This window comes from Nesoenas mayeri (assembly GCF_963082525.1).
Source record: "Nesoenas mayeri genome assembly, chromosome: 1".
Classification (NCBI taxonomy): Eukaryota; Metazoa; Chordata; class Aves; order Columbiformes; family Columbidae; genus Nesoenas; species Nesoenas mayeri.
The window spans coordinates 87622680-87649162 of record NC_137541.1 but is presented as its reverse complement, the minus strand read 5'-3'; the positions used below and the strand labels follow the sequence as shown (position 1 = coordinate 87649162).

Sequence of the window (26483 nt, the reverse complement as noted above, 5' to 3'; positions counted from 1 at the left end):
ATAATCAGGCCATGAACACTGGTCTCTTGGCAACCATGAACTTCCAATTCAGCAACTTTCATCTTTATTCCTTGTAGTGAAGTCCAAAGTATTTACCTTATGCTGGTAAGGCTTTTAAGTTATGTAAGTGACATTTTAACAACTTTTCAGAAAAAGTGGTTAGGTCACCATCCCTTTGAATGTGGGAGACAAGATTGGATCTCTTTTTAAAATAAATTATTATATCTAGTTCTGAGAAAATATTATTCAGCCTCTGCACAGGGAGGGTGAGCCTAGGAGAACAGGGTGGTCCCTTCTGGCCAGAGAGTCTGAAAATCTCTGAACAAAAAAAGAAACTCTATTGATAACTGCAAATATTCCAGCTTTTAATTTCCCTACAACACTGCAGGTTTGAATTCTGCCCATTGTAGAAACCTGCTTAGGGGTAGCTCATCAGTGTAATTGCTAGTTTTCTAACACTTCCAAGCTAAACGGTTGGCCCTTTTCATATTGCTTTTATTCTCTCCTTCCACCCTGCTACTTCAGTTGTATTTTCCTGGACAGTGTCAGTTGGCACGCTGGTCTATGGGCCTTCAGGAATCTTCACTTTTGATTTATCTCTTCTTGCAGGTGCACAGCGATAACATGAGATATAAAAGACACAAGTTGGAGCATGAGAAATTTCAATTATGCATCAGATTTTTTTGTTTGGTTTTGGTGTTGTTTTGTTTTTTGTTTTTTTTTTTTTACCTTGTGAGTGGTCAGATACTGGAAGAGGTTTCCCAGAGAGGTTACAGAATCTTCTTCCCGGGAGGTGCTCAAGACTTGACTGGATATGGCCCTGAGCAACCTGATCTAATTAGACCTGCTTTGAGCAGGGAAATTCCCCTAGATGATGCCCAGAGGTCCCTTCCAACCTAAATTATTCATGGTTCTATGATCTACAGGCCTAAAACAAGGTAATTGTATCTTCCCTGTATAGTCTGACCTCTGAAACGCTTTTTTCCCCCTCTGTCTTTCTTAATTACATCATAACAAGAGGTGTTAACATTCACATTGGTAACATCTGAACAGGTCATTGTCATTCATAATGTCAGTGAAAGTAAAATGTCTTTTTATTAAGGATGTTTCATTTATTTGGGTCTTTTCCTCATCAGACTGCAACACAATGCTTCAGAAAAATAGAGTCTCTCAAAACATGTCTTATTTAAAATGTTAGTATACCATAGTACTAAAGTAGTCAAATGCTGATGATGACTTTTTTGTAGGATAAAAATAGTACAAAACAGAAATAATGCATTGACAGAGTTGTTTGAATGGTACTACACATAGGCAGATATATCTGTCTCAGTTAAAGAGGTTTTGACTACACCATTCTTGCACAATACTAGTTTTGGTACATTATGCCTTCAGGCCTACATAAATAAATGCACTGGGCAAGGCAGGTGGAGCACTATAATGTATGCAGGGATTTCTGATCTTTGAAGAGCTTGCCTTTGCAATATAAATGTAAATCTAGAATGCACCAAAAAATGTTTTTGTGGATTATATAATCCTTTTTTGGCACATTCTGATAGACTAAATATTTCAGAGCATTGCTAATGCACTCCACAGCTTTTCACTTGAGTTTGCCGAATAACAGAAGTACATTAAATAACCTTGAAGAATATTTCAAGATCCATTGCCTGTGATACGTAATGCAATTTCAAGGTGAAGTACCTTGAGTTCTAGAAGTTAAGCAGTTCAAAAAGTAGAGCCTAATAATGAGGAATGACAAAACATAATGGAAACTGCAGCATGGACCAAATAGATTTTAGGAGACCATTACTAGAAAAACAGTCCATCAAATCTCCTGAAGTTATATATAACTAGAAATAACTATTAAGAGATTTTTTTTTTCCTGGTTCATATACTGTTAATATAGTACACACTCATACACAAGTATACATAGGCATCCAGTGTAGTGTTCTTAAAAACAAGGTAAGCAAGTGTCTTACATGGAACTGCATAATGTACTGTGAAGAACATGGGTACACATCAAGAGATAGAGACAAATACTTCCCAGTGGAATGCTTATAGCTTTATAACCTTACTGCATTTCTGAAAGAAAAAAACCCTATGCACGAGAGCATTTTACAAGGATGATAAAATAAACAAACAAGCTTCAAATGCATCCATATCCTATTAAAGCAGTATTTCCCACTAAGCTAACTAAAAGCAAGCAAGATAATGCTCAAATTACCATTACAATTGGAATAAAGCAAATTAATATATTTTTAAGATTTAGTAGTAAGTCAACAACTGGACTTCAGGTGAATACGAGTAAGATTCAGATTGTGAAATTACCTGTCTGGGCCTTAATAATCATAGAATTGTAGAATGGTTTGCCTTGGAAGGGTCCTTAAAGATCATCTAGTTCCAACCCCCCTGCCATAGGCAGGGGCACCCTCTACTAGACCAGGCTGCTCAAAGCCCCGTCCAACCTGGCCTTGGACACTTCCAGGGATGGGGCATCTAGAGCTTCTCAGGGCAACCTGTTCCTGTGCCTCACCACCCTCACAGTGAAGAATTTCTTCTTTATATCCAACCTAAATCTACCCTTTTTCAGTTTAAAGCCATTGCTCTTTGCCCTGTCACTACGTGCCCTTGTAAAAAAGTCCCTCTCCAGCTTTTTTGTAGGCCTCCTTTTGGTAGTGGAAGGCTGCTATAAGGTGTCCCAGAGCCTTCTCTTCTCCAGGCTGAAGAGCCCCAACTGTCTCAGCCCTTCCTCATAGGGGAGGTGCTCCAGACCTCTGATCATCTTCATGGCCCTCCTCTGGACTTGCTCCAACAGGTCCATGTCCTTCTTATGTTGGGGACCCCTGACCTGAACACAGTACTCCAGGTGGAGTCTTATGAGAACAAAGCAGAGGGGGAGAATCATCTCCCTTGATCTGCTGGCCACATTTCTTTTGATGCAGCCCAGGATATGGCTGGCTTTCTGGGCTGCAAGGGTACATTGCCAGGTTCTGTTGAGCTTCTCATCAAACAACACCCCAAGTTCTTCTCCTCAGGTCTGCTCTCAATCTATATTATCTCTGCCCAGCCTATACGTCTGCTTAGGATTGCCCAAACCCATGTGCAGGACCTTACACCTTGTTGATCTTTATGAGGTTTGCACGATCCCACCTCTGAAGCCTTCCAAGGTCCCTATGGATGGCATCCCTTCCCTCCCATGTGTTGACCACACCATACAGTTTGGTGTCATTGGCAAACTTGCTGAGAGTGCATTCAATCCCACTGTCCACGTCACTGACAAAGATGTTAAATAGTGCTGATCTCAATACTGATCCCTGAGGAATGCCACTCATCACTGGTCCCCATTTGAACATTGAGCTGTTGACTGCAACTCTTTGAGTGTGACCATCCAGCTAATTCCTTGTCCTCTGCGTGGTCCATCCATCAAATCCATGTCTCTCTACTTCAGAGACAAGGAAGTCATGCAGGACTGTGTCAAATTCCTTGCACAAGTCCGGGTAGTAATGTGTAATAATGGTAATGTAACAAACATAATCTTCTTTCAGTTTATTTGAGGTAGCTGCTAGACTTAGCAAAATTACTGTTTATTGAGCAACTTATGCAATTTTTCATTATTCAACCTAGTTGCTCTTGTTTCATTTAAAATGGCTTAAAACCATCTGTTTCCCATTTTGGCAAGGTAAAACACTAAAACCCACAGTTTCCAACCCTCACAATGCAAGATGATATAAGATAGCCATTTCTACATATTTGGATGTGTACGAGCTATTAGGCACACACACTTAATCGTGGTTTCTAAAGGTTACAAAAATTACCCACCAGTAGGCAAGCTACCTATAGGCTAGTTTACAGAGTCTTGAGCTATCATTTGCTTTGGGTTAGCCTCAGGACAGCAGTAGTCTGCATCTTACTGGTCCAAGAGGAAACTACCTGTGCTGCTTACCCCTATATATGAGATCCTTCTTTCTCTGTAACTCCTCAAATATATTGAGGGATGTCACATCTTGCATCTCTGAAATACACTGTTGTCTCTCCTTTCACTGTTCCCTTTGACTTCAGGGGATTATCTTCAATTTAGCCCTGTGCCAAACCCTGAAAACTGAACTCTTTTGCTGGCAGTTTGCCTTCTGTCATCCTCTTTCAAAGCTATGACATAAGGGTCTCAAAATATGAAGCTTTCAGGATAAGAGATTACTGCACAATTCTTTTATCAAATCCCACATAGGATAAGAGATGAGTTGATTATGATGTCAATTTCTCTCATTTCCTCTGGCTGTTTAGTTTCACCAATGACCTAATTCACCGATATTTTCTCTGACTTCGTTGATACTCCCAATGCACCTGTCAATATTTTGTACTCTCTCAACTATTCTTCAATCATTCTTGGTCCTATTAGCAGCAAAGGGTCAGGGAGTTAAAGTAATTTTGTTCAGCCTAGCTAGAGGAAGGTCATCCCTGGCAACAGAAATGTCTGTAGTTGCATTAATAAGAAATTTAGTTAAGCAAAGAAAATAGCATTGACAGTGCACTGCATAGGAGACTATGGAAAGAGGTTTAAATACCCAACCTTTGTTCCAAAGGGTTTATTATTTCCATACTGCCTTTAAGTGATGGTTTCAAAGAGAAACTAGTTATTCCCAATACTTTAAACAAACAAACAAACCACCCCCACAAAAGTGATACTAAATTGTCAAATTAACCTCTTGCCCGATTATTGCTATTTTTCAGCAATGAGTTTAATTTAAGTTACATATAGAAAGCAAACCATTTAAGAGCAAAATCTCATGTTTCACATGCCAGTTCTCTTTTGACAACATTTCCACACAATGAACCTGCACTGCAGAACAGACTACAGTAGTTTTCTTCCATTTTCAGCCAGGTTTTTTTTTTATTTTTTATTAGGAGGACTGCCAGATTCTTTCATGCTCTGGAAGGACTTGAGTTGAAAAGGATGTGTTTTCTGCTCTGGTCTCAAATGTCATAATTCTTCCAGTTAGTATTATATAGAAAAAGAGTGAGTGAGTCTATAGGATACATGGGCAGGAGCACTTAAGTACATTAGCATATATACAGGCTTAAGTGTTTGTTAGCTCATTGCTTGAATTTAAATTTTATGTATTTAACTGCCTTTATGTTACCATCACTTCCACATCAAAGAATCACATTCTGTTTAAACAAGTTGCTAAACCAGAAGCCATGGGAAATCCTCTCCAAATGCAGTGGATACTTTAATCTTCATCTCACAGAAGTCAGGCACAGGTATATTAAATAAACCTTGCTCCCAGTTTAACTGGAACATCATGTAGGACAGAGCCAATTAAATAATGTTAACGACCAAAGTTTAAATGTAGTTCCCCTGCCCCATAATAGAAACTGCTTCTTTCTCTGAATCAAAACCAAACAGGGTGTGCCCGAGATCTCTAATGCAGTTCTTATTCCTGGACAACTGTTAGGGCTTGCCGAAATGAGCCCTGGGAGCAGCAGAATTTTCAATCTCAGTCTTTCCTGAGGGCTAGACTGTTTTCCCAGGTACTGCTGGCCATTGCTCTTAGGAACTGCAGCAGGTACCTTCTGTGAGATTTCCTTTAATCTCCAGATGTTTTTGCCATACTATGACATGAGATGTGGGATGTTCTTTTCAGCAGGCCTTGATAATCCCCAGTGACCGAAGACCTGACCAAAAGCAATGCATGAGCTACCCCTGGCCATGAGAAAAAGTCTGTCCAGCTAGCACCAAACCCACCAAAGTTTCTCAGTACCAAAGATGGCACCTGGGCTGGATTTAAGACATCCCAACACAGACCGACAAACATGAAAGCCCCCTTTCAGCTGTTACTTAACCTAAATTCTATAGACCTCCAGAGTTTCAGGTTTACAGGTAACAAAACTTGAAATGCTTAGAGAGGATTTACTAATTCAGGCGCTAGCAAGACCCAGACCTAGCCAAAACCCATTTCATTGTCTTGTTTGATGGACATAAGTTGGTTGTCTCAGAACATATTTGTTGAATCAGTCTCTGCGAAAAATAGGATTTCAGGCTCTTATTCCTTTTGAAATATGGTTGGAAAGATGATGTCTCTCTCTGCCTATCAGATTGGGACTATTTTTACAGCTGCTTAGTGGTTAGAGCCTTCATTCAGAAGCAGAGAGGGTGCAGGCCAATTGCCAGTCTTGCCTGTAAGATATCTGTATGCTTCCATCTCTCATGTTATGGAATAGCACTGTGGACAGCTATTCCATAGTAGATGGAAATTCTCAACCACTCCTGAACCTGCTAACTAGGAAGGGGGAATACTGCTTTAGCTGTATGATGAGAGCAATCTCACAGAAGAGGCCATTGCTGGTCTTCTTTTCTCAGCCCCAAGCCAAAATCAATGTATTTGGCATAATAATATTTAATGCAAAACTCTTAGTACAATCCTAGGAGGAGTAATATGAATCCAGAGCTCCCATGTCCTGGATGAAGTGCTAGAAAATTGATGTCATTCTGCTCCTTTCCTGACCCAGAGGCTTTGTTATTCTTCTGTGCAAAGTGGAACTTGTTCAGAAGTGATTTGGTCCTACTCCAGGATTGCCTTTAGCCTAGTGCTTGGAGCAGTCCTGCAGTGTAAAAAAAGTCAGAATTTTCTCATGAGGACCATGAACCTGGGCCTCCTGCATCCTGAGTGCCTTGGCTTCTAAAGAAGAGAAAGGGGATTTGCTTGTAGTCTTCTGATAGAGTGTTGCATCTTTCTTTTTAAAAGGAGGTGATGAAGGTGATTATTAGCAGAAGTTTCTAGACTCTAGGTCCTGAGGGAAAGCAGATATCTATTAGCACAGAACTAGAAAGCCACATCCTAGAAAGTGGGCAGATTGAAGATATATTTGTGCTGGCTTTTCCCATAGACTCATGTAGGTGACTCCCTTTTCAGTGTGCTAATTGTCAAAATTTCCATTCTGAAGCACTGCATTCTCTCCATGAACTCTGCAAACTCTATGTGCAGCATCTCTTGTTTTCTGGATAACAGCATACAAGTCTTAATTACAATAGCATCTTGCTGTAGCCAGGATAGTCTAAGTGAAGCAAGACTTGTAGAGAAATGATATTTGCTAACTCATATAAACAGGAAAGATAAAGCAGGCGTCAGGCATTTTTCAAGCCTCTTTCAAGCTCTTCCTGGTTTTTCCACCAATATTTGGATCTAATAAAAGATATTTCTCTGCCTACAAAACTTGTCTTATCAATTTATGGCAAAGAATGTATTACCACCTTTCCTAGATTTAAACATTTGTCCTGTACAACCTATTTGGGGAATACTCCATGCCAGACTTGTTCTCATTTCTCGGAACAAGCAGTGACTGAGGAAGTATAAGCAAGACAGTTCGGTTTCTCAGTCTTTTTGTGCTTAGTATGCTCAAGCCATTTAGCAGAGATTCTGACCTTAGAGGTATCCAGAGTCTCTAGAAGGACTATGCTGAAACAATTTCATAATCATACTTCCAGCGTCTCAAGATACTTCCTAACAATACCTTGGGTACCTCCCTGTTGTTTATTGTAACATAACTTTGTCTGGAGCTCATCTTTCTTTTCAACCAGTCAAGCATCATTTCTGCATCAACATTTAATATTCCTGGGGCTTATACCTGTAACAGAAAACAGAGATCCTACACAGGATTCAAGGGGTTCTCTTATGGTAAATAGGGTTGTTCTCTTTGTCACAAGTGCCATCACCCCTGGATTTGAGCTGCTTGCAATTTTTCACCTACCTCCCTGGTGGCTACTTCAGCCTTAGGCAATGGGTTACACAGTTCCTCTGGAAGCTTTCTGGGGTTCCCAAGGAAGGCGGCACTTACTTGCAGGCCACACCATTTCCTAGGGCACTAAGAACCCTTCCTTCAGGATGTCCTTTACCTCCTTCCCAATAAAATCCAATATGAGCTTTCTGAGAAAACCTCTCCACAGGTTCACACGATTCAGTACCCCAGACTTTGACCATTTTATCCCATGCTTTTCCCACCCTGGCAAGTGTCTACAAACATCTGCCTACTATAAATAAAATCTACTTATAACACTCAGCTGGTACCTGTGCGTGGAATAATCAAGATTTCAGCCATCCACACGTTGACCCTCTGTCAGATTGGGGCATCTGCTGAGCATGGGAGATGCAGTCTGAGCTGCTCACAGCATTCGCACCCATGCTGTGGGTGGCAGGTGTCGATCCACATATGCTTCAGTTATTCTCTTGCACAACATCTTATAATGTGTTTTACAGTATCACAAGCAGCTCCAGATTAGCAAATCTTTTTAACCTGCACCCCTGCTGCACAGTTGTGAATTTCAGTGAGGCTCTGTTCATAGCATCTCATCCTTGCTGCTACATAACTTCAAGGCAAACCTCTACAGAGTTGGAATCTAGGCTGCAAGAAAACATCTTTCAAGATACCTGTCAGCTTTTAGGCTTGCGCTGTATTGGATGTACATAATGTTATGTGTGACTTATTTGTCACAGATGGACTTTTGCATGCTTTTGAATTAGCAGCAATTTAAAATTTATTAAGGTGGATCAGAAGTTTGATATATGATTTCTAATAACACGCAATCAACTGCTGATTAATAAAGTGATTTAAAGCAATTCAGTGGGATCTGTTATAATCAGAACGGCAACTTGATTACAGATGTGAAAATGGTGAGGGTCACATTATACTTACAAATGGGTAAATCAGGTCACAGGCACAGACACACACACAATATATATAGATAAAATGCATACATACAAATTTATAAATCATACATGCATACACATGCACTAATCCATGGATATTTGAATTTATGTGGACGCATACCAATAGGCAAAATTTACTTCTTGAGTTTAGCAAAGGAGTCACTTTATTGCATTGTAATTCTCAACAGATGCTCGTTGAGTCTCAAGAAATCTATCTTCACCCACAGCTTCACAGTGTCCATCTATCATGAGGCAATTCTGAGAGGCATCCCACCTCAGAGGGAGATGCAAAGCAACAACCCAGTGCAACCCCAAAGAGCTCAATTGGCCTCACTTAGGATCACTATTTATAGGGTTACGAGATCATTGACTTTGCTCAGTATTTTTCCACAACTCACCTTAGGCTCACCTGGTACTTTCCAGATTTGGCAATGATCCAGTTAGCAGGAGTTTCAGGTGCCATCAGGGGGTGCCTGGTTGTCCCAGCTCACTCTATGATCAAGACAAGACCAAAGTTGACCTGCCTTGTGATCACCAGGCGAGGACTGACAGTACTTTTCTATTCATTGCAGTTGTGATTAAAGCAAGAACACTTGTAAACAGTGTGAGAAGATGATGTCAGCTAGTCTTGAGACTGCCAGGTTGCCCTGGGGAAGTCTGTACCACCACAGTATTTCAACAAAGAACGTTTCCTCTTTCTGTGTATGCTAACTTGGAAATCTATTTTCAGTCCTTACTTTGTATCTTCATATTGTTTCTCCAATTTCAAGGTTTTTCCTTCAGCAACAGACAAAAGAGTGACTGAATAGTTGCTGAAAATTCACTCTTAAACCTGGGCTTTCAAGTTGTCTGTCTTTCTGAATAATTGCTTGCCTTCTCTTCATGATCTATCATCAAGTATTCCTCTTTTTTTCCTCCTAACACTCTCTGTGTTCTCACTAACCTCTTCTTAAAAACCTCCTTATCTGCTGCTAACTGCGAATTCTATTTTACAAAATCCCTGCCTCTCTATGGTCTTCTTACGTAATTATTTTGTGTTTCAACTAAAGCCTCAACTAGTTTCTCTTTCATTGCCCACACACTGCCTCTGTCTTTCTCCAAACCTTTTCGATTCTTTTCTGATTTAGCCACATTGGTTTCCTATTTCAGATGCCACACAATAAGTTTTTATGAGAGAGTCACAGGCAATACATTACAAACTGAGCTATCAGCATCAAATATCTACTATTGTCAATAACAGTATAGGCAAAGCTAACCTACAAATACATAGCAAAACTTTCACCCTGAGCAAGGAACCAAATCCCACCACATCAAAAATCACTCTGGCTAAAACAAAGGGCACTATCTCCTCATTTAACTGCAACCAGCCTGACTGGCTGGTTATTTGACTCAGCTGAAAACTGAACTCAATAAATTTGTGTGACACTCAGTATGAATGGTGAGACTCTGTAGGCAGAAAGATAAAGGATATTTAGCATTTCCAATTTGATTACTTCCAGTACAACATTTAGGTCTCATCCATCATTACTTTTAGTGACATCTTAGAGTGTAGGGAAGACACTCCATCATGTCTGAAAATCCTGTGCACTTCTCCTGTCTTTCTTGTTAACTACAAGACTAGGTTGCAAGCAGGTAAAAATACTGAAGCCTGCAAAAGGCCCTAGGTTTTAGATTTTTGCTACACTTGTTTGGAAAACATTTACATTAGATCCAATTAATTTTCAATCTAGTTAAATAAATTATTCTTTTGGCTGTTTTCACAGGAAACTTGAGTTAAAAGCAAATTATATCTCTCTGATTGCTACAGACTGGAGAAAAAATTTCCTCTTTTTCACTCATAGCAGTCAACTTCTTTAATTTTAATTGGAGCTATTGAGTGTAACAGGATGGATTTTCTTCTCCCCAGACAGCTCTTTTTTTTGAATGCCATGTATAAACTGTGATTCAGATAAAAAAGGCTCAGGTGTGAATAATGTTTGATCTACGGCTGGCAAGCACAACTGCAGTCATTAAGCTGGGCTTTTATGTGGCTCAATGCATGCTCATAAGCCAACTTAAAACAAATCTTAATGGATGATAAAGTTGCAAGTTTAATTAAGCTGGCAGAATCAAAATGAAGCTACAGGAGAAATCAAATTCAATATAAATAAATTAGCAGTACAGACAAACGAAATGGTCAGTTTAGCAAAGGATGATACATACAAACAGTCAAACAGACACACAACTTTACTCAGTCATACAGAAGAATCAATTAGAATGTGGAAAGCATAGCAGCTGTGGTAAAGGTATGGCCTCAAATTTCTCTAATTTCTCAAAAATGCTATGAAATCAGACCTGATATCACTGCTCTTATATAACATTCCATTCAGCTGTATTTTTATTGCATCATCAGATCTTAAATTAACTTGGTGACTTTCAGCAGCAGAGCGTTGGGGCAGGACAGAGAGTTCTGTCTAATCTCATTGAAGAAACTTCAGTCCTTGCCAACAAATCTGTTTTCCATTCTATTAATGTAAGACTTGTGTAAGCAAATGAAAAAGAATGGAATTTGCTGGCCATGAAAACTAAGCCTTATTCAAAAAGGGTTATTTCCTACAGGCAAAATCCAGGCAAAAGTTTTCTCAAAGAACAGGGCTACACAGCAACTTAGGGACACTGTGAATAACACTAACACTTGGGAGAGAATTAAATGTGCTTTGAAAGAAGGGGAATTTCAACTTTAAAAGAGGAAGTTTCTTTTGGACATACGGTGCTTGCTGTAAGAGGCACATACATATTTGTGATATGAAAGAGTTGATTTCCTGTAGTCTGGGCTTTCTGCATAAGGTGGAGGACAGGCACTGAGGACGGAGAAAAGAATGAACATTTCTGTTGTGAAGATCCATACCAGAGGATATTACTGCCTCTGAGACAGGAAGCCTGGACAAAGAAATCAGGTACTCCTTAGTACTGTAATAATGCTTGCAATTGAGTAAGCTTGCTTTTTTATTTATCTGATAATGATTTCAGCAGTTACTGAGACAAGCCTTTGTAATGCTCCTATAAACAAGTAGGAGCATACATTTGTAAAAATGTAATTGCTCTTAGTAAAGTCGCTCCATAGCGGCTCTCTATTTCATTTGAGTCACAGCTGCTAATCGTAGCAGCTTCACACACATCCCTTATTCCCTGGAGCAAGCTGACCAATCTATAGCAGAATGAGGTACAGTTTGTTTTATAGTCACATCAGCACAACTATTTTCTGAATTCCTGTAGCGGGACATTTATAATTGGAAACTGAGCGAAAGAACCAAAGTGGATCCGCAGGGCATTTTACAATTATGCATGTTAGAAGAATGGTGATTGCAATTTACACCAGTAGACAGAAGAATCAGATCCTTTCTTTCCAGCTACTGTAACTCTGGTGGTTGAAGGGTGGGGCCAAAAACCAAAAGGGAAAACCTCTTTGTTTAGCATTGTACATCAATTAATGTGCCATGAGAAGCACTGTGAGAAAATCAGTATGTGTCCTGAGTGATTCCAAGCAGCAGCACTTGGCTCATTTAACTGCACTTCCGAATATTACATCTTCTTTAATAACTGAGATTAATTTATTGCAAGAAAAAGTAGCTCCTGATCAGTGATCCTCCCATTTAAGAGGCAGAATGAGGTTTGTGTCACATGCCCAGCTGGTTTTGAAAGATACTTATGGAAAATAAAGAATGTAGTACCTGAGAAGTAAACATGTAATATATTGTATGGCTGCTAATCCTTGTTAGGTGTGTTTGAGTGTAGGTTAGAAATCAATTACAGATTTGTCTTTCCATGTACAGTACACATCTTGCCACCAGAGGTGCTCTGCAAACTGCCATTTGAGGTTATGCTTTACTGCATTGTGTAGCCATGCTGCCATTTCCAGGCAAAGTGTCCTGTGCAGAAGTAGGAGGCTCAGAAAAGGGACAACCAAACAGGGCATTTGAATTCTCTCTTCTGTGCAATGACTCTTGAGGACACTCCAGCAACTGACTGGTCTGTCAGTCAGCTGGCATCTCTAAATTGTCACCTGTGTGGGAACATGTGTGCTCCTTCTCTGTTTAATTGCGAAGTAAAACCAGTTAATGTGATCTGGTAAGAAGTGAACCCATCTGACATGGTTGCTTGACTAACCTAGAGGCAAGCACAGGAGCTGGGAAAGGAGGACAGACGTCACTTGATGTGGTACCTGTGATGCAGAAGTGATTCAACTAACTTGCCAATTCTGTGGCCAGGTGTACCCTAGAGTGTGGAAAATTATGTCAACCTGGCCTGTCCTTTAGGTGGAACTCAGAATAAGCTTATCTCAAAGAATGTCTCATTCTGGTTGATGACGTTCTTCCCCTCCAAATTTCCCCCACAGTTTCACTTGTGTGGAGTACGTGTTTGTGTCATATGATTTGTGCTGTGGGACAGTGCCTTGTTAGGCAGTCACTGTGTTCTCTTTTAGAGATTTCCCTTTAGTTGTGGATGAAGTATTCTGCTTGCAGAGGCAGTGGAATGTTCCATGATCGTTGAACCAAAGGTATCATTTAAATAATTGGTGTTGTTTAATTGTTATTGAAAGAGTAGTTTCTCGCTGTTAGAGCAAAGTGATCCCAGAATCACAGAGAAAGTCAAGGTTCTCCTGAGGATCTTAGATAAAGGATATTATTGAAAGGGGGTAGTGGCAAGGAATACAAAATGCATTCAGAAATCAAACATTAGGGCGACAGAGGCTTTTTAAAAATGTAATAACAACATGATTAAACAACAAGCTCAAAATTTTTAAATGCAACTTGCAGCAAAAAATTGTTCTAAAAGAATGAGCAATAGAAAAAGTTTAGCAATTGATTAAAACAATGCAGCTTTCTAACTGGAGCAGCATGTAGGAAACGTAAGCTGCCTGGCTAATAGTGTGTTTTTAAAGTGTGTCCATTGTTGGATATTTATGTGGTTGTATGGCTTAGTATTGGGGTGGAGGGCATGCAAGAATTCTCTGACCTTGACATGTTAAGGGAATTTTATGAAGTTATGATTTCCTTTGACAACACTTGTTCAAATCAACCTGTGTTTACAACATGGGAGAAGGCTGGTAAATGCACTTTTAGAGCTATTTAATTTAGAAGTCTCTAGTGTAACTTTCATATCAGCGGTGGGAAGTCTTAGTCACAGATGTCCTGTCTCCAGGAGACTCACAGCACTGCTCATGGAGCCACTCAGTGTTGCACAGGGTGGAAATTTTAGAAAAATTCCCTACACTAGAAAAATCAAAAGAGTAGGTTACTAACTCAGTGGCGAGTTTTGTTTTGAGGTCATAATGAAACATGGGGGAGAAGAGTCTTCCCATGCAAGGTATGTACATTATACAAGAAAATAAACTAACTATTTGTAAAAACAAGTAAGAAAGGATTATTTTGAAAGGAACTGAAGGGCAGTGAAGGAACTTACAAGTCAAAGACCACAAATTTGACAGTGTCTTTCAAAAGATGACTACATCCAAAAATGAAACCAGGAAAAAAGAGAGCAAATGAAAACCCAGGCAACCATACCAGACACAAAGCTCTTATTTGCTCCAAGACCTTCCTGCTTCACTGTGCATATTGGATTTTCACATGATGTATTCATATGCTGGATTAGGAGGAACAAGAGAGAGAAAGCACAAGTCAATCTCAAAATAAGTTGCACAGGGCTTTCTGGCAATTGCCCTCAAAAGTAAAGGGAGTGAAGTTGCCTCTTTTTCCCGAACATTGATCTTAGAGTTCTTCAGGGAAGGAATTCCCCTGTACTCAGCCAAGTGGGAACTACTTAATGACTTTTCTCAGACCGGTTTGAACCAAACCAAAGCAGTCATGAATACAGCCAGTAAAGTGCATGTACTCATAGGGTTTCTTCTCCTTTCAATTACTGGATTGCAGAGACAGTAAATAAAGGGTTGTATGACTACTGACTGCCTACAGGCATGCTTTCAATTAATATACTTCTCCATTTTTCATCTCCAACATCCACACACGATTTGTAATTGTGAGTCATGGGGACATGTCCAGAAATGGCTGACAAAGCCTCAAAGGCAAGAGAGACACACCGCATAGTGCTAGCCTTATCTAACAAGGGAAAATAGTTACCTCCCCATGGACCAAGCTCACATGATTCTGGATGTCAGAGATACTTTTTAAGCCCTGGGTCTTCAAACAACTCCCATCTCATAAGTTAGCACTGGCATCATGAAAAAGCACCACTTCCACAGCTGGATGCAGCCAGCATGTGAACAGAAAAACTGCACATGTGTACACAGACCCAGAACACTCTGAAGTGGAGCAGAATGTCACAAAGAGGGCAGTTTTGTTTGCACCATTTGCCAGCTAGTAGGCCATACGCTGAAACAATGTCTTTCTTTCCCTTCTTACCTAGTTCCCTTTGAGTGCTAAACAATTCTGGGACATAACCAGACTTTCAATGACCTGCGGATATAAAAGAGAATTGAGCACAGAATTTGTGCTGAATATGTCAAAGAAACGGTGTAAGTAGCTAACACAGAGACTCTGTAATTCTCCTTCTTCCCCTCAGTCTTCTGGACACTAGCTCCAAGGATTTACATTTGCTGGTTAAAGACATCTTGTATAAAAGGGGAAGAGAGGCTGTTCACAGCATTGAAGTTTTATTGGCCTGGTTCCTGATTCATCAACTTTCTGTAGAGCAGCTCTCATAAGAGAAGCAGTTTGTCACCCTCGGTGACCTCCCTCTGCAGGGAATGTGGGTATAGACTCCTCTGGAAACTCATGGGATCCTTCTTCATGAAGCCATCCCCAGCAACATGTCTTCTCTCAGAAGGTAGCAGCCAGGAAGCCATGTAAGATCTTTGAGACTTGTCCTTACAGCTCCGAATGCAACCCACAAAGAAAGGTAAATACTGTTATCTGGTATTTCTTCCTGGGTTTTATTTCTTTCTCTCACTCTTATTTTCAGTTCTGGTTTTGGTCTTTGCTGCTGTGACACAGTCATTGCAAAAGATGCCCAGCTATAGCAGTATACTCTTTCTGTTTATGTTTCCAGTTGCTAAATTGTTTTAATTTCTCCTGTTACACACCTGCACAGGATCAAAAAACAGGGCTATCTTCTTTTTTTTTTTTTTTTTTTTTTTTTACTTAACTGGAAGCAAAAATTCTTATTCACAGGAGGGAAATATGACTGCTGAGAAGTTTCTGTAGTTTTCAGTGACTTGGCACAGGCAATTTTATTTGGACAATCAGTTGTGTGGTTTAATTCAGTGGAACCCAGCCTAGGAGGAAAACCCCTTGGTAAAAATTCACCATGTAGTAGGGTGGCTGGAGCAGAAAGAGAATGAGCTCTGTCTATGAAAATGGATTCATGCATTCTGCACAAGCCCTCCCTCCTCTTTGGCTATGACAGGTAGATCACAAAGAAAATTATCTATATCCTCTGAGACATTTGGGCTTATTTCTCTTTTTCTTTCCTATGAAAAGACAGGATGAATCTGGAAAAAATATAATTTACAATTCTGTACATTACAGTAAACACACAAAAAGCATGTCAGCAGACTGAGGGGAATTCTGTATTAAACAGAAGAAGAGACTCTTTCTCCCAGAGACCTGAGGTAAAGGTAAAGATCTAAGTGTACCAGCTTAAAATAAAACATGACAAAAAATGGGAAACCACTGGGAAGCTGTACTAACAGGACAGCAGACAGCAATCTCACTGGTTTTAAGTAGTATAAGAGGGGAAGAGATTTTACGCATGCTCCAGCAAAACAGGATTCTCTGGAGCTGTTTAAAGGAGGAAAGTAAAGGACCTCGTCAGGGTTGTTATGGAGGCATCTCTTGAATATCTGGAAAAGACACAGGAAAAACATGAAGGTGCTGCTAAAAAGCAAACCAGCAACCACAGGCCAGGCAGATGCAGGTGCTGTTCTCTCACCGGTGCATGGGAATGACATTTGGCTGTTTACCAGGATTATAGGCCTTTATACCAGAAGAACCCAAGCAGCTATAGAGTTGTTTTGCTTATGAGTTGAGTCATAGGGCTTTTTCGTGTTTTCTAAACAGATACCAGTTTTTCTTGAATATAAATTACATGCTGTTTAGCCTCAACTCTTTAAACCATATAGGATTTCTCTCAGTTATCTTTTACTGACTTGAAGGATAAGTTCCTGTTACAAAACTGAAGGTCACAAACTCCATCGCTTTTGGTAGCTGACATCATCCCACTGTCTCCCCCACCTCTTCCTCCTGTGTCATCCTCTCCTCCTCCTCTACTTTCAGTTCCCCCATCTCCTTCCCCACACTGCCAAGGTCACACATGCTCCCCATTCCTCTTTCCTCCACACCAAGCGTTTTGGGTACTCATCCTGTCCTTTGCACCCTGGGGGCTCTGTGTTTCTCCCATGGCATACCCTGTCTGCAGTAATCTTGCACCACATCAGCTTCTCTGTAAACCAGAGATCTATCATGGCATGCTTCTTGTTGCTAAAGGCTGTGAAGCACACAGAAGTCCTTGTACCAGTCCATGGAAAAGGTGAGATTAACTTTATCAATAGTCTGTCTCTTGCCAAAACTTCTTGTTTTACCACTTCTTTGGGAGTACTGGAGAAGGTACTGGAGTGTTTTCAACCTTTAATGTATTTATTTTATTCTTCCTTCTTACAGTGTCATGGAGGTCTGCATATTCTTCCTTTATGCTATGATACTTCCCCCAGGTAAAAAGCGCATTTTTAAGTGTAAAAACTGGTTTGATTGTTTGTGTCCTGGTATGTGATACTTTCTCATCCACTAAGAAGCTCATTCCTTAGTAGTAATTAATCATTTCTGTTCCACAATCAAGGTCATATAGCCTATGCAACATGTATTTAAATCGTGTGCAGGGACTCTATAAAATATCTAGTAAGTTCTTTCTCTCTTCCACTTTATATCTTTACTTTACACTCATTTCATGTTGCTCTTAACTTTTCAATTTAAATTCATTTTTAAAATATGTGTATATCACCTCTGTATATCATACAGCAGAGCAATATTAAACTGAAAACTGACAGTTTGGTATGGGACAACTGGAGTTTTAGGCAGCTGTGAAGATCATTTTGCAGTCTGGTGCTCTGGAGGAGCAGTCAAAACTTTGCACCAGGAGAAAGACTGTAAATCTTCACCTTTTGAACACAGCAGAGGTGTTTGTATTTTCTGGGACAGAGGACTACATTTCTCATTCCAATAAAAGATGGTCCTTCCAACCCACCACCACCCATAATAATGGCTACATACACTGATGAAAGACAGAGAAAAATCATCCCTTGTGTAATACGGTTCATGCTTTCTTTGCATGAAGACAAAATTGTGTTTATTGACTATTTCTGTTAACAAGATCAGCAACAGAACAGTTAAATTTGGCATTTAATCAGCCATTAAACTCTAGATTAATTACAGAACACTTAAATCTGACATTCAGTATCTCATTAAACTTTAGATTAATTTTTGGTGAGACTGAAAATGTCCACCTGTTTCAGACCTCATGGTCATCTGTTCCCTAGAAACCAACATTTACCACATAGTGTGCACTTCACAGCTTTGTTCAAAACTGCAGTGCTGTGTTATTTTTTCAGGAGAGTGAACTCAACTTTTTAAAAAGAAATTGTGCAAGTATCTCCTTTGTGGCAGAATCTCACTGCATTCAGGAAGCTACACACAAGAATGGTTTGGACCTTTTGCCTGCATATATGTATTCTAAAAATATAGATGCTCACAACCTCTGTGTGGTAGACCTTCCTTGGAAAGCAAAATACAGGAAGAAAAATAAGAAACAGTTTTATGACCTGAACTCCACAAAACTGAGTCAGTTTGAAGAACTATGTGTCCTGTCATACCTACTGGGAGAATTTGTATGTAAACGCTGGCATTTTTATTGCTACTGTTCTTAAGTGTTGCCTCTGTGAGTGCAAATACTTGATGTTTTTTTGTAGCTGAGGGAAATCTAAATTTCTTCTCTCTCTTTGTCTAAGGTATTGCTGCCAGTGTGCATCAGGTGATGTCATTTCTCAATCACACTGCATACCTATCCTGCTATTTTCCAAACTCTCAGACGACTGACATAAAGGATTTCGTAGTTTTTTGGCAAAAAGGTGATGAAGTGGTGCACGAAGTATACCATGGCCAAGAAAAACATGACCACCTTAGCCCTAAATATATAAATCGCACCAAGATGGATATGAACAAATGGACCTTGCAATTGTTAAATGCAGGAATTGTGGATGAGGGACAGTATCAATGTATTATTATACAGCACAGAGATAAAGAGTCACCAAAGCTCATATACACATCTGAGTGCTTACTGTACATCATTGGTAAGTAATCTCTTCTAGTTGTCATCTGGTCTGAGTTCTATTGGTTTGGATTTTGGCAGGGGGTGGAACATGACAGTGGGTCTCTGTCACTTTTTTCAGTCCAGAAATGCATGGTACTGTCCCCAAGTCGCTGGAGATGTACCTGCACTGGAGCGTAATTACTAAAGATGGATAAGAGCATTCTCAAGAGAAAATCCTCAAATTTGCTTAGTATTGCATGATTCCTGATTCCCACCCTGTCATACTTTATAGTAAAAACCATTCTGCCTTCTTCCTCTAGCCTCCTGCAAGTTTGATGGCTTTTAGGACTCTGGAAAATACACTTCTTTATTTGCATCTGATGTACTGCCTTCTATTAATAGCACTAGTAGTTAGCACTGTTGGTAGTAAATTACAATTGAAACATAACAAGATTTCTGCAAACACTCAGCTATTTTATAATGGTATAAATTGCAGGGAAAATAAAGAAAAGAGCAGCTCATATGTGGAGGAGTAGAAATTCATATGCTCAGTTAAAGTAAGACTGAAAATATCTCTGAAGAGAAAACGCAGGCATTGATGACATTCAGCCTGATTTTTTGCATGTTATCAGAGGAAAAAGCCTAAAATCTTTTAACAGGGCAATGAGGTTCAGTGAGGAAGCAATCTTTCCCTAATATTTTGTATAGTTTTAGTGATTCCTAATATATTTTCCCAAAGTTTTTCTATTTTAAATTGTTCTGCTAGTCACCTTGGTCCATATGCCTGTGTTCTCTCTTCCATTATGATAGTGCTAGTCATTAATAATAGCAGCTTTTAACTTCCACTGGTGTTTTCAAAACTGCTTCACAAGAAAACAGGCCATGTGTAACAGCAGCCAAAAATGGAGTACCAGGACATTTGAGCCTATTCAGCTTTGTGCTACCAGCAAGTATTCCCTCGATTCACAGATAGAAAACCTAGACTGTTAATTTTGGTTCTCCCAAAATCTACTTGACAAGTATTTTCAGTAAAGTTTTAGAACTCTGAAACTCATAATATGCACTCAGTATCAAGGCATCCAGTTTAGGAGATGCTTAGCATCAACCATTCAGTTAATTCAAGCAGCTAAATCAGTTAACAGCTTAGACAACATCTGAGCAATATTTTATAGAAGTCTCACAGGCACTAAAACTTTCCCAGACCTTAAAGGTTTAACTTGTGAAGATTTTTAAACTATTTGCTGCTGTGTTCCTTCCAAATGACTGTGTTCAATAAGCTCCCAAAGGAAGGAGAAGCATAAAACTGTTTTAAACAAAAGCTTGAAAATAATTAGAAGAAAAATACAAATGTTGAAATGTACTTGTGCTGACCTACTGTTTCCTAGTTAGAATCTCATATCGTACATGGAGGGGTTTTTTGTAGTGTGTCACACTTAAAATGGACAGAAGAAAGATTGAGTGCTGTACAAGAATGATAAGGCAGTCATACAAAGATATCTAGATCACTTGGTGACCAAGCCCATTCAGAAATACAGAAGTACCTTCTAATACAGTTTACATGTGTTATTTATGTGTATTACATTAGGAAGATAGACAGATAGATAGATAGATAGATAGATAGACAGACAGATAGATAGATGTATATTACATGTATTGTGTACAGCCAGGATGATTTATATAAGAACAAAGAATACAGATCATTCTCTGGAAAGAAGAGGAGGTTTCACAATGGAAAGCTTCAGCTCTTAAAACAGGCAAGGTAGGGACCATAGTGACAAGCACCTTAACTGGAAATTCTGCTGCTGTAGAATGGCTCTAGTGCTTTCTTTGGATAGATCAATAAGGGAAGTAGGTGAGACGGGGGAAGCTATTTAAAAATATGCGCTATTCAAAGAGTTGGGAGTCAAACTGATGTCAGAATAGAGACTTAACAGTTTGCATCCTCATTTTAAAGTGCATCTTGGAAAACTTAAAAGCATGAAGAAAAGCTGTACTAGAGTTATCTGAGGCTGGAAAAAATACAGTCCAATTAGAGACATTAAAAGATCTATCTGATTAGCTTATAATTCAGAAGACTGAGAAGAGTCTTGTTTTCACTGTGTGGGAACCTGAAATACACTTAAAATATTGGACATTAAAAAAAGGCTAATTAATTCAGTGAAGATATAAAAACAATCAGTGGCTGGAAGCAAGTGAGAAATAAGGCACGCTGTCACTTTAGAAAACGGAACAAAACCAGGTAGTGTAATTAAGCCATTGAGAAAAAATATTAAGGGCTTGATGGATCTGCTGTCTTTTGAGGTATTTAAATCTGAACCCATAGCCTTTTTGGAAGATGTTTTATCTTAAAATGCACTTTCTGAAACATGCTTTTCTTTTAACAATCCAAATATATGTAGCCTCTACCCTCCATGCAACCAACATCACTTTAAGTAGTTTGAGGTTCCAGAAACCTTAAATACAGAAGTGCTTTGATCAAGGTATATTCCACTATTTCCACTTACCATCAATAAGATTGAAACTCTTAATTCAGTTGGATGATTTGGCAAGTTTCACAGCTGTGAATTGCATTCCTGTCCACCCTGTAGAATGCCAAGGAGAGAATAAATACTCCAGATCAGAAGGTGGACTGAACAGTGGGTTAAGCAAGTCAGACCTTGAGGAGAAAGAAGCAGCTTGAGCCTTCCTGAGGGACAACTTAACTGAACTTTAGAGTGTGAAAAAGGTGGTTTCTCTCAGCTTTTCCTCATCAGAAAGATGCTCCAGACCTCTAATCATTTTTGTAGCTCTGTGCTGGACTCTCTTCAGTAATTCTTTGTCCTTCTTAAGTTGGGGAGCCCAGAACTGCACACAGTACTCCAGATGTGGCCTTCACTAGGACAAGCAGAGGGGTAGGATAACCTCCCTCGACCTGCTGGTCACACTCTTCCTAATGCACCCCAGGATACTGTTGACCTTCTTGGCCACAAGGTACACTACTCACTCATGGTCAACCTGTTGTCAACCAGGACTCCCAGGTCCTTCTCTGCAAAGCTGCTTTTCAGAAGGTCAACCCCTAACCTGTACTGGTGCCTGGGGTTGTTCCTCCCCAGGTGCAGGACCTTATACTTACTCTTGTTAAACTTCATCAGGTTCTTCTCTGCCCAGTCCTCCAGCCAGTCCAGGTCTCACTGAATGGCAGCACAGCCTTCTGGTGTGTTGGTCCTTCCTCCCAGTTTGGTATCATCAGCAAACTTGCTGAGGCCACACTCAGTCTCTTTATCCAGGTCATTGGGGAACAGGTTGAACAGGACTGACCCCTGGGGAACTTCACTAACTACATACAGGACTCCAACCAGACTTGATGCTATTGATGATAAGCCCCTCAGCTCTGCTGTCCAGCCAGTTCTCAATCCACCTCACTGTGCGTTCATCCAGACCACACTTCCTGAGCTTGCCTATGAAGAGGTTGTGAGAGACAGTATCAAAAGCCTTGCTGAAGTCAAGGTAGACAATATCCACTGCTCTCCCCTTGTCTACCCAGCCAGTCATACCTCATAGAAGGCTATCAAGTTGGTCAAACATGATTTCTCCTTAGTGAACCTATGTTGACTACTCCTGATAACCTTCTTTTCCTCCACATGCTTGGAGATGACACCCAGAAGGAGTTGTTCCATCACCTTTCCTGGGATGGAGGTGACGCTGACTGGCCTGTAGTTTCCTGGGTCACCCTTCTTGCCCTTTTTGAAGACCGGAGTGACGTTGGCTTTCTTCCAGTCCTCAGGCACCTTTCCTGTTCTCCAAGACCTTTCAAAGATGATGAAGAGTGGTTTAGCAGTAACATCTTCCAGCTCTCTCAGCACTCCTGAGGGCATCCCATTGGGGCCCATGGATTTGTCGGTGTCCAGTTTGCCTAAATGATCTCTAACCTGATCCTCCACAACCAAGGGAAAGTCTTCCTTTCACCAGACTTTCTCTCTTACCTCCAGGGTCTGGGATTCCTGAGGGCCAGTTTTAGCAGTAAGGATGGAAACAAAGAAGGCATTCAGTAACTCCGCCTTCTCTGTATCCTCTGTCACCAGAGTACTCACCTCATTCAGTAGCAGACCAACATTTTCCCTAATCTTCCTTTTGCTGCTGATGTACTTGAAGAAGTCCTTGATATCCCTGGCCAGTTTTAATTTCAAGTGGAGCTTGGCTTTCCTCACCGCATCCCTGTATACTCTAGCAGCCTCCCTGTATTCCTCCCAGATGATCTGCCCCTTTTTCCACATTGCATAAAAATCCTTCTTCCACCTGAGCTTTGACAGAAGCTCCTTACTCATCCATGATGGCCTTCTACTCCCTTTACTTGATTTCTTCCTCATAGGGATGCCTCAGTCTTGAGCTTGAAGGAAGTGATGTTTGCATATTAGCCAGCTCTCTTGGACCCCCCTACCCTCTGGAGCCCTAATGCATGAGATTCTTCCAAACAGGACCTTGAAGAGACCAAAGTTTGCCCTGTTGAAGTCTATGGTTGTAATCCTACTTATTGCCCTGCTTCCTCCATGCAGGGTCTTGAACTCCACCATCTCATGGTCACTGCAGCCAAAGCTCCCCCCAACCCTCACATCTCCAACCAGTTCTTCTTTGTTTTTTAGGACAAGGTCCAGCAGCACACCTCTCCTCATTGGCTCCTCCACCATGTCATGAAGTTGTCATCAATGATCTGTAGGAACCTCCTGGACTGTGTGTGCTTAGCTGTGTTGTCTTCCCAGCAGATGTCACGGTGATTAAAGCCTCCCATGAGAACCAGGGCATGTGATTGTGAGGCCACTTTCAGCTGTCTGTAGAAGGTGTCATCAACTTTCTCTTCCTGATCAGGTGGCCTGTAGTAAACACCCACAACAGTGTCACTATTCTTAGCTTGTCTCTTAATTTTTGTCCATAAGGACTCAACTCGTTCTTAACTCCCCCCGCAGGCAGAGTTCAATACATTCGAGTTGCTCTGTCAGATAAAGTGCAACTCTTCCACCTCGCCTTGCTGGCCTGTCTTTCCTAAAAAGTAAAAAGCCTTCCATGACATCCATGAATCCTTTTCCCTTTCTCCAATATTCCTCCATATTGTCTTTAAACCTAGTGGCACTAAAATAATAAGCATTTTCAGTGAAGCCTTGAATCTGTTTCTTGGTTGTTGTTGCTTTTTTTTTTTTTTTTTAACTTACTGTATGCCAATTTGCAGTCAATATTATGTCTACATTCTCTCCTTCTCCTTTTCCATTATAGTCTACTATTTGTCCTATGACCTTTTAACCAAACAAATCCTCATTGAGAATATTACTTTAGAGAGTATTGACTAAAACCTTCCATTTGTGATTCATATTTTATGTTTAAATAAGTCTTTGCAAACCTCTCTAACTATTTCTTGCCTGGGAAACTTGACTTTTTAAAGCAATAGGTATGTTTTTCATTGGCTGGAATGAGTGTCCAATGACACAAAAATGACACAAAATGACAATGACACAAAAACCTGCACTGTTGTCCCTTCCACATAAAAAGCTGAGCAAATACTGTTAAGTTAGGATGAGAGAGTTACTTTATATGCTGCAAAATGATTACTCATAATACTGACAGACACCAAGGATATTTCTACCTGTGACAGCACTGGATCACGAACTTACCCCATCTAAAGTCCCTCAGATTATTTCTTTCTCTACACTTCAGAGTCTGAAGTTTGTGATTTTGCCTATACCTAATCAGGAGGTCAAGAGTAGGCAGCACTATATCCTATTCCCATTTTATGCTTAAGCACTTGCCTGCAAACAGGCCAGGTTTGCTTATTCTGAAGTGTCAATGGATCTAAAGGAGGTGGGAGAGACAGGGGACCATTGTCTGGCTGATCAGACTTATGTCCTTGAAAAACCCTGAGGACAAGAAGCAGCAAGCCTACACGTACACCAAAACCATAACAAAACCTTCTTGGGACTCCCGTGGTTTTCCTGAGAAAATTGCTTAGCCTTGCTTCTGCCTGAAAATCTTAAATAATTGGCAGGAACTGTCATGAGATATGGTATGTCTGACTTATGATGCTTTGTCTTTGGTCTATTTCAGCCAACTATAGTCAACCTGAGATAGTGTGGCTGCACACTGGGGAACTAAAGCCCAACAAATACTTGAATCTTTCCTGTTCTTCCAGCGGAGGTTATCCAGAGCCCAAGCAGATGACTTGGCTAATTTCACGCGAAAACAGAACACTCAGGCTTATGCGTCACATGGATGTCTCACAGGATGCTGTAACAAAGCTATACAGTGTTACCACCAAGCTGAATATCACAGTTCCTGCGAACACCCTCACTAATATTAGCTGCTTGCTTCACCTTGGAGAGCAGCTGGGGAGTCTTGTCTCAGTGCCACTAGGCATAGGTAAGTCTCCATTTGCCCATACAGATTTTTACATGGGTAGGAGCAGGGCAGGTTGCAGTAGAGCTAGTCACAGATAGCAGCATAGTCAAGGCAGGGAGTAAACCATAAGCAGCAGTAGGAGTTGATTATGAGGGTTGTGTTCTCCATCCTGTTCACCAACAGCCATAGCCAGCAAATTCCCTCTCCTTTCCATATGAGAAATCTTATTACAGCGAGGAGAGAGCACAGAGAAGGAAGGCTACTGCTGCACAATCCAGAACACAGCCCTGTTCATCCAACCCCTGTTGCAGTAGCAACAGAGCAACCTGGATGTCTGGATTAGGCAGCAACCAGTTTCTGGGAGTGACAGCTGTTAAGAGAGGTTGCCACTTCACAGAATCAGAGAACTGTTAAGGTTGGAGGCATCTGGAATTCAACCGCTGTGCTCAAAGTAGGGTCAACAAGTAGTCCAGGGCCTTGTCCAGTTGAGTTTTAAATATCCCCCAGGATAGAGGATCCACAACCTCTCTTAGCAAACTGTTCCACACTTTACCACTCTGACAGTAAAAACATCTTTTTTTCTGATGTTTAAGTGCTTGAGCTGCTATTCTTGATCATTCCTTAGAGGAAAGAAGAAGGCTAAACAGAAGAGTCCCTTGGACCAGATTTGAATCACAAACTGCCAAATAGACTGTGCTGAGTTTAAATGTTAAGGCCACAAAACCTTGACTAGTCTTAGAAGCATTCCTGGTGGTTTTCATAACATTTGGCAGAATGAAGTGCACATTCCAAAATGACTATTTGGGAATTCTTTTTCCACTGAGATTGTGTCTTTTTTCAGACACCTCTTGCAGTATGCAGCTGAGTTCCAATAAGACTTTACTGCTGGATTATCTCAGAGTTCCACATGACTGATCCATTCTTAAAACTAAAGCTGCATTTAATTTATCTCCTGGGACAGGAAAACACAATTTGACATACTTTTGTCTATAAGGCATGGCACGAGCTCATAAAAATAAAGACAATTCCCACGTAGGTCATAAGTTTGTTTGGCTTCCACATGTTCCCTTTAGACAATGTTGAAAACGGAGAGCTGTGCTTCAACTGACGGGAACAGGGAGCCACAAG

General features: G+C 40.4%; 1 protein-coding gene across 1 annotated transcript in view; it reads left to right on the top strand.

Annotated features, from left to right (window-relative positions):
• Positions 1-17155: 17155 nt before the first annotated feature.
• The window catches only part of CD86 (CD86 molecule), a gene marked incomplete at both ends in the record, with an annotated part of 38832 nt that continues 29504 nt past the window's right edge, over positions 17156-26483 (top strand). Inside the window, 5 exon segments of the mRNA XM_080349491.1 lie at positions 17156-17222; positions 17354-17356; positions 17359-17403; positions 18694-19035; positions 25065-25376. Coding sequence (XP_080205617.1) covers positions 17156-17222; positions 17354-17356; positions 17359-17403; positions 18694-19035; positions 25065-25376 — 769 coding nt within the window.